The sequence below is a fragment of the Hippocampus comes genome, unplaced genomic scaffold (genome assembly GCF_001891065.2).
Source record: "Hippocampus comes isolate QL1 unplaced genomic scaffold, H_comes_QL1_v1.1 scaffold1, whole genome shotgun sequence".
In the NCBI taxonomy this organism is placed as follows: domain Eukaryota; kingdom Metazoa; phylum Chordata; class Actinopteri; order Syngnathiformes; family Syngnathidae; genus Hippocampus; species Hippocampus comes.
The window spans coordinates 1,637,537-1,646,263 of NW_017805010.1; the positions used below are offsets into that span (position 1 = coordinate 1,637,537).

General features: G+C 42.3%; 1 protein-coding gene across 3 annotated transcripts; it reads right to left on the reverse strand.

Moving 5' to 3' along the window:
- Positions 1-3,061: 3,061 nt before the first annotated feature.
- Positions 3,062-7,702, reverse strand: LOC109511743 (transmembrane protein 26). Of its 3 annotated transcripts, XM_019863008.1 has the most exons (4): positions 7,275-7,702; positions 6,935-7,153; positions 4,568-4,706; positions 3,062-3,927 (listed from the first exon to the last, which is right to left on the reverse strand). In XM_019863008.1, exons 2-4 carry the CDS (start codon positions 7,123-7,125, stop codon positions 3,226-3,228), a joined length of 1,032 nt encoding a protein of 343 aa, XP_019718567.1. In that variant the 5' UTR covers positions 7,126-7,153; positions 7,275-7,702; the 3' UTR covers positions 3,062-3,225. The 3 variants fall into 3 exon arrangements, with proteins under 3 accessions (XP_019718567.1, XP_019718568.1, XP_019718566.1); XM_019863009.1 differs by lacking the exon at positions 6,935-7,153 and having other exon boundaries at positions 7,275-7,701; XM_019863007.1 differs by lacking the exon at positions 7,275-7,702 and having other exon boundaries at positions 6,935-7,268.
- Between the last annotated feature and the right edge of the window lie 1,025 nt (positions 7,703-8,727).

Sequence of the window (8,727 nt, forward strand, 5' to 3'; positions counted from 1 at the left end):
TTCATTCATTCATTTTCCGATCCGCTTTATCCTCACAAGGGCCGCAGGGGTTCCTGGTGCCCATCCTAGCTGTCTTCGGGCAGTAGTCGGGGGACACCCTGAACCGACTGCCAGCCAATCGCATGGCACACAACGACGAACAACCATCCGCGCTCACACTCACAACTAGGGACAATTTTAGAGTGTTCAATCAGCCTGCCATGAATGTTTTTGGAATGTGGGAGGAAACAGGAGTACCCGGAGAAAACCCACGCAGGCCCGGGTTTAATAACATGCAAACTCCACACAGGAAGGCCAGAGCCGGAATCAAACCCACGACCTCTGCAATGTGAGGTAGACGCGCGAACCACTGGCCCACCGGGCCGCTGTATTATTTTATATTTATTCAAATTCAATTATATCCAAGATCACACAATGAGTAAATAGAGCAAGAAAATATGCAGGATAACTCATGTTTATCTCCATAATAAGTTTGTCAAATAATTTTAACTGACATAAAGTTAAATCGTCTATGTGATTGTTGAATGTGAATGTTCATCGCAAGAATGCATGCAGGGGTCTCTGTGGTATGCTAGTTAAAACATGCTTCGGTCTGGGCATTGCTTTGCTCGAACAAATTAATAATAGATATTCTGGACTAGCCTGATGAGGTAACTGAAGTTGTTGAATTTGCCGCCAGTAGATTGGGAAGCATATTTGTGCTCTTCTTGGAAGAAGCCATGTAGCAGATTTCGAGAATGTTGCTCACTGGCTATTTCATTTTTGAAGCAGAAAAATGCATCCTTTCTGTCTGCCTCTTGATTTCATCCACGGCGTCCCGAAAGTTGCGTCCTCCCCTTCACTGAGAACATCACTTCCTTCATCATTTTGCGCGCTTGTGTGAAATGCAGCAATTTGATAGAGGGAATGCGGGGCGGCCGCAACAGAAAGGCCACGTGAGAACTGAATTGCCACTCACGGCTGGTGCTGTTCTTCATTTCATTCCCACCCCGCAGTGCGAGAGAAGACAGGCGAGAGTGTCATCCATAAACGTAGGAGGGCTGCATCCAGGCCCCTCATTTGAGAGGAGAGGTATTGTCTGCTAAGAGGAGGCGGGAGTTTGCGCTGCAACCGTTTATCCCCGTGCTGGAGTGGCTCAAAACCTTGAGACCTCGAACACTTATCTGTGTCCTTGTAGGCTCTCAGAGATCACATCCAGCTCTTTTACGAGCCGCAGAGGAATTCTTCCAAAGCGCATTCCATCCCACCAAAAACGAGGGAAAAATCACCGCAAATTTGAACGACTCCCCCACACGCACAAGTGGGCCTTTTCAGACATCATAAAAATGCATCGAGCATTCAAATGGGGCTCAAGCTCAAGAGGAAAGACCATCTTTTCAAAATGAAGCAAACTTCTTCATTCTCCCACTAGTTGCTCTTGAAAGTGTCTCCAGGCTGTTGATTACAACAACTCATTGCCTAAAGGTGGTTAAATCTTTCAGCTGAAGTTGTCACATCACCAGCATCACATCATGCAAGAGGCACTGCAGGTTTAAACAGTTTGGCTCTTTTCTTTCCAACTTCGTGCTCCTGTCAAGTTTGTTGTTTTTTTTTTCTTGGCAGTACTGCCATCTGGTGGTGATGGGAAAAACAACCTGCGCTCTCCTCAACCATCATTCTTATGTGCTCAATGAGAATCCTGGGGAATACCACTCTGCAGAGTAGAGTGCCAACCGGGGAAAATAACTCGATAGATAAGTGCCACATCGCACTGTACTGTACACAACCTGTGCATTATTCACTGAAAAATGCAGGAAAATGTTTAGCAGCAGTAGCACTGTAACCCGCCTCTTGCCCAGTCGACTGTGATATGAAATAAGGGGAAATAAAACAAATACCGTCCCTGTTTTCAAACTACAAAAGGAGCAATTAGAATTATTGAGGAAAATATGCTGAACCAACAAATCCAATCCTTAAAGAATTAATCACTGATATTTTTACCCGGTTTGAGTATAAATTAGCACAAAACAATGTAACAAGTACACATTAACCTGCTGTGCCACAATACTCAGGAACTATTCGAAATTAGAGAGTCGTTATGATGTAAGGGGTGCGAGTCTCTCCAAAAATTCCAAAACAAGAACATTCAGCAAAGCTGTTTCTTTTCGGAGGTGTTCATTTGTGGAATCATTTTTGGAACTGACGTGTAAAGGTGTGAATCAATTGCTATTAAAAAAAAAAAAACAAGTTAAAAAGTTAAAAAACGATATGCTCCAGTCCAATCCTATGGTGAGGGTAAATTGGACAGAAACTGTTGAATATGTATATTTTATATACTGTATATGGCCATTTTTTGTGTTACATTGCCATTTATTCTTTGCACATTTTTTAAAAATAGTGTATTAGATGTGACATTTGATGGTCCCCTCATAAAGTGCGTGTATTTTATGTCTATTTATTTTTGGGAGGGACGATGAACCATTCCAATCCTGCTTGTAAACCATATTTATCCTGACCAATAATCCATCCGTTCATTTTCAACACGGCTTATCCGATACAGGGTTGTGGGGAAGGGATGTGTGCTGGAGCCTATCCCAGCTGACTTCGGGAGGAAGGCCGACGACACGCAACACTGGTCGCCAATCACAGGGCACGTATAGACTCACTCACACCCACATCATGACTAGGAAATGGTCCCCATGCCGCCCGCACACAAGTCAGGCGAGTGTACCATGATACCATCAGTGACTGCTGATCAAATAATACAAAAACAAGCATGTTTAATTTATTACATTTATTTCTTAAATCTTTTAACATTCGCATTCTTTATGTACATGTGGGCAAAAATCTGTAAATAACCTCTTGTTTGCATGTTTTAACTGAACTAGAATGCAAGCGTAAATAAGAATAGTACAAAGATAAAATCTCGATCACGAGTATTCATTTTCAACTTCATAACACAAAAATGTACATTTATTCAAACTGTATATGCATGTTATAATGAGCTTTTGTTGTCTTTTTTTTTCATTTTCTTCTTTTACAAAGTACAAAATACAAACACACACTACTGTTCATTCAGGCTTAAAAAACGTTTGTGCAGGTTTTTTTTTTCCTAATAATAAATTCAAAGTTCTTGTTTTTCAAAAGATGGGTCTTTTTGGTAAGTCTTTTTCTCATTTCAAAAGTGCAATAAAAGTATCTCAATGAAGTGTTTAAAAGTAAGCGTAGTCGGTCCCCGATCTGATCTCACTCCTCCCTCTGTGCGACCATGCCTTGCGTCTCAGAATCCTGTCCTGACGTTGTCAATTCAATGTCGGCAACCTGCAGGTCCGCCTGCTGCTTCCGGCAGCAGACGTCACAAAATGTCACCCTGGTGGCTAAATCTCCATACTTCCTGTTCTTCTGATGCTCCCATTTCACCACAAATATCCGATAGAACTCGATGAGAACGACGAGAATGTTCTTGCAGGTGAAGAAGATCATCAGCTGGTTGAGCACCTTTTCGTGCAGCATGAGATAGACACGGTAGCACATGAAGGGGCCATCTTGGAGTCCCACCGTTAGAAGCAAGATCCACACTTCACTCGGGCAGCACGTCTTCATGTTATTGGTAATGTTGTTAATACGGCCACCGACAAAGCGCCCCGCGGTCCTCCGTTCCTGCCCACTCTTATGAGTGAGCACCAGAGGGAACTGCATCAGCGCCCACGTGAAGAGAAATAAACCAATGATGACCAGCTTTTTCTTGATCATGATCTCCTCTAACCTGAAGGTATCAAAGATGTCCAGGATGTCGGCGCCCAGTCCCACGTAGACCATGAGGAGCTGGGAGAGCTGCTCTCGAGACATGTGCCCCATTGGCATCAGCCAGCGTCCGATCACCAGCACAATGAGCATGGTCTGCTCCAGACCAGTCACCCATTCGTCTGGGTCGAGATAAATCATTTTCTAGGTCCGGAACAAAAGCACAGCATTGTCCATCATGCACCGAAGTCAAATATCATAGATGAACAGGAATGATAGACATTGTTCACTTGTTCTAGTCTAAGTTTAAGTGTAACTATGATCGAAAGTTGACCCATGCAAAATCTAGATTGCCGCGCTTAATCTGAATGCTCTTAAGAGTTTGCATAGGTTCTTTGGCTAGATACATGATTTTTTTTTAATCCTGCACAAATTCCGCAAAAAAAAAAAAAAAACGAATAAAACCATGACAGAAGAATAAAGATATTTTTTTTCCCACCAAGACTCTAAAGTGAGGGTGTCAAACTAATTTTTTGTCGTGGGCCACTTCGGAGTTGCGGCTTCCCTCGGAGGGCCAGTGAAAAATCTCAACATTATTTATTAGCCATGACAATTTAACATTTCAGTACAGGTTTCAGCAACAATCATGCTAGTTGACACATGATTTACTCCTGCATGCCACATAAAATGACCTGGTGGGCCGGATCCAGCCCCTGGCCCTTGACTTTGACACCTGTGCCCCAAAGGGTAATGATAACTTTTCCTGCAATGAATCGACTTGCTAATGATTTTGTTAGGCCCAGTGTGGCTGAGTGAAAGCGGAGGTTCAAGATAGGACACCTACCGATGATAACTGCATCCTTTGCAAAAGTTTTTCGGCATGTGTTGTATTGGCGCGTGTCTGCCCTTTCAACAGGCTCAGCTCCAAGACCCAAATGGACGGAACGACAGTGCAAAGGTAGAGAAAAACCATCGGGGAGAACCTAAAACAAGAGGTCGATTCTTATTTATTGCATGCTTTCAACACTGGACAAGAAGACTTTGGAAAAGCAAATGTGTCATTCTAAAAATTGTAAACCCAAGAGATTTTTTGTACGTTAAATACAAAGTACAAAAAAAACGTCTGTCATCACATTCTTTGGACGGATGAAACTAAGATCATGATCAACTTGTATCAAAATTAGAAGATAAACATATGGAGAGATACAACTCATGATCCAAAGCATACCACATCATGTGTCAAATCACACGTTCATGTATGCTAAGTGAACGGGCTCACTGGTGTTTCTTAGTGATGCGTGCAGAAGTAACTGTGTGCTCTACTCACAAATCCAACAAAACTGATTGGACGCAGCACTGTTGACTTAAAACTATTGAGTGGAGCGTGTATGTGTGTGTGTGTGTGTGTGGGGGGGGGGGTTAAGAGTGGTAGGTTATTTTTAGAGCCAGGCACTACAGAATAAAGAGGTCCATTTCTTCCCTCTGAAAGGATCTTCTTTCAGAGGGGCAATTATTCTCATCATAAATGCAAATCCCACTTGACAGCGCATAGCCTCGTGCATGACGAGAGAACTTCAAAGGAATACTCGGAGAAAAAGTGAGAGGGCCCGAAGAAAGCTCGTGTCGGGGAACGTTCCGTCAGCTTTCCTACGTGAGCAGGTGTGACGCTAAACACTCATGTCCTTTCGAAGCTAGCAAAATGGAGGTCGGCCGCAGTTTATTTGAACACAAGACAAATCCTCTTGTTATATGTTACCATTAAACACACACGCACATGCACACACACACACACACACAGACAAAATGATTAACTACAGAAAGAAAAAAAATGCTGGGTCCTTCACGTCGCTGTGAAGGCGCGAGCAAAAACCGCACGGAGGATTTATTTTTTTTTCTAGACAGCAACGCAGAGCAAGCTGCAAAGGATAACACAACAGTTAGTGGCAAGGAGTTTTGTGGGTCTATCGCAAGCTGCCTCTTAAAACTAGCAGAACTGTACACTGTCCAAATTTTGATGCGCTATCATTAGGAGAAAAACTTTTCGAGTGAGGTCTTGGGATATTTTTTATTTTATTTTTATTTTTTAGCCGGAACCTCAACAGGCTGCTTTTCCCCATCTGGCCTAATTTAAATATGGGTCGTTGTAATGATTCATCTCACTTTGGGATCAGGCACCATCACATTGGGGAATGCATATTCATCGGTTCGTCAAACATTTCCAGACCGGTGATTGGAAGGGCTGGGCCAGTTTACAATTTGCGACGTATCACTCCCTTGGACTTTTTATCAATGGGAGGTGTATTAAATGAGGTTTGAATAAATACAATTTGTACAACCACTGATGACAGTTAAACAAATCTGGGTAGGATATCTTATCAAATGCTTTTGTAATACAGGAAGTGCTTAAAATTGCAAACTTAGATTAAGACATCGTTGAGATTTATTTTTTTCTTTCTAACCCATCTTATTTCAGATTCAACAAATGAGGCCTGCTAGCTGGTATTTTTCCATCCAATGATTGGTGGAGTTGTTATTGATTGAGCTTAATAAAATCAGAAAATCGATTTACAGGGTAGGTTGACACGATTAAAAAAATACAGTATAATTTTCAAGGTGCACTTTTCAAGAAAAATGGGACTTTATGACGCTATGTCAACTAACGCTCTGGCTGGCTGTCTTGTCTCAACCCTGGAAATGAATTCTTTGGGTGCTATCGGGAGCAGGAAGCATTTATAGAGCGCAACAGTTCGCTCTATAAATCACTGGCACAAATCGAAAGATCCATTGCTTGTTATATATTTTTTAAATTGGAATAATAAAGTGAAATTTGATTCTTTAGCGCGGCACAACTTGAGAGCGCTCACGGCACAATCGTGTTGAGAATCACTGATGTAGAAGATTGGAGTTGTTTGGAGGTGGAAGATGAAGGTTGCCGTTTCACGCTTCGGTAAAAACGTCAAAGAGCTAAGGCCCGAGTTCAAAACTCACTCGCCACAACTGATGGGTATCTTTTTGTCTGTAATTTCTTTGCTGACATTGTCATTATCACGAACGGAATATTATTCAAACCTTTCATTCGATTAAAAATTTTCCATTTCCCACTTGCTCAAAAAAATTTGCGTCCCCCCCACCCCTGCTCCACGAATATAATTATTTTCCTCATCTTGTCAAATGTGTCATAAATGTCCCGGTCAATATTGATGTGTGTTACCATTTCCATTCTGCATTTTTGGTGTACTTCAGGGTGATGGCAATCTCAACTGCCAGTAGAGAAACTCCTACTAGGAGAACCCAATACGCTGGTCCTTTTATTGCCACCACTCGCCACACTGTCACGATGCCATGGACAAAAAACAGGACGCGGCTCAGGACAGCCAGTAGGATGTTAAATAGATGGCACATGGTTTAAAAAAAAAAAAAAAAAAAGAACCTGCACAGAACGTGCATTATGTTACACAATAGATAACACAGTTCCCGTACGGGTGAGAATGAAACTGCAGCAAAAGGTCTCTTGCAGTTTGATGGGATTTTGTAAAGTCGTTAAGACTTACACAGAGAGGTCAGTGTCAGACTTGCACGTGTGAGAGGAAACAAAAAATGGCAACAAAAAGAAACAAACCGCATGCAGCTCCCTTGCTCATGAAGCCTTGTGCTCAAGAGGCTGTCCTGAACCATTCATACTGCACTGTAGATGTGCAGAAACATATCCACTATTAATTAGCCAAAAGGATGATCGGGTCGGAGCGCCGAGGGCACGGAAGAATGCGGTGAGCGGGATTCGTGATGGTGACTCCATGATGACATCGGATATGTCACCCTTTGTATCACTCAAAATGATCAGGAATGGCCCTTGTCATGAGGTCTATTCATCAATACTTTCATTGACTTTTATTCAGGCTTTTGAAAATTCCCCACATCCGATTGTAAAACGAACCAATGACTTCTCAGTGATCCAGCGATCCAATTGGATCGCTTATATTCGTCATTATGAAATCAGAACAATTCATATATCAGATATGCATAATGTGCAGAATTGAAAATGTCCAGGTTTCTTTCTGACCTTCGATGAATGAAAGCTGTATCAGATATGCATAATGTGCAGAATTGTCCAGGTTTCTTTCTGACCTTCGATGAATGAAAGAATGATGTCGACTAACATTTGAGGGGGCACCCAAAAGTCAAGCTCTTATGCTTTTGCTGATAATGCTTGCCATGGAGAAGAATCCTGGAAGAAATCCATAAGATGGGTTGGTCCAGTTGCTGCTTGTTTGAGGGTCGTTCTGCTTTCACGTGCGTCTCTGAGTCCATGAAAAGTATTTCCTGCTTGCTATCAGGTCACTGATTGAACTTCACGATACTTTTTGGGGCCACCCATGAACATAGGTTGCAGATCTTTGTCTTCAAAATGGATTATTTTGCTTCTCTGAGAAGTAAAAGGTCATTCGTACATTGAATTTAATGTAGTGGGGGTTAAATTAAGATGCAAACCACTGGTAACATTCAAGAACACGAAAGCAAGATGCGAAGGGGTCGGGGGGAACTCCTCGAGGGTTCTGAAATAAATTTTTCAGGAAGATGAGGTCAAACGTCAGCTTGTCACAACAACCTTCTTAAAAATGTAATTTAAACATTTTGATTGTTTTATTTCAAATCCAACGTGGCAGTGTAGAATGACAACAAAAAAATCCACTAACGCACTATTACCGTCCATGTGCTGAAAGTATTCAAAAGGCTACTTACTGTATGTCAAGAATCTGCATGTCTCCAGCCTAGATTTTAATTTTTTTGGTCTCACCTCTTCATTGTTATCTGTCATGATGTCATGAGCTGGAGCAGTTGGGAGAGTGTTGCTCAGCAGCTCGCAGTCAGAAAGCCGCTGTTCCAACTAGTGTTTACATTGCCAGGTCTCGACTACTCATTGGCCTCGAAACTCTGCGAAGCCTGGGACACGGGGGGCTTCCGTGTTTATTCGGAAGACCGGTCAAGACGCAAACTTCCATCCAT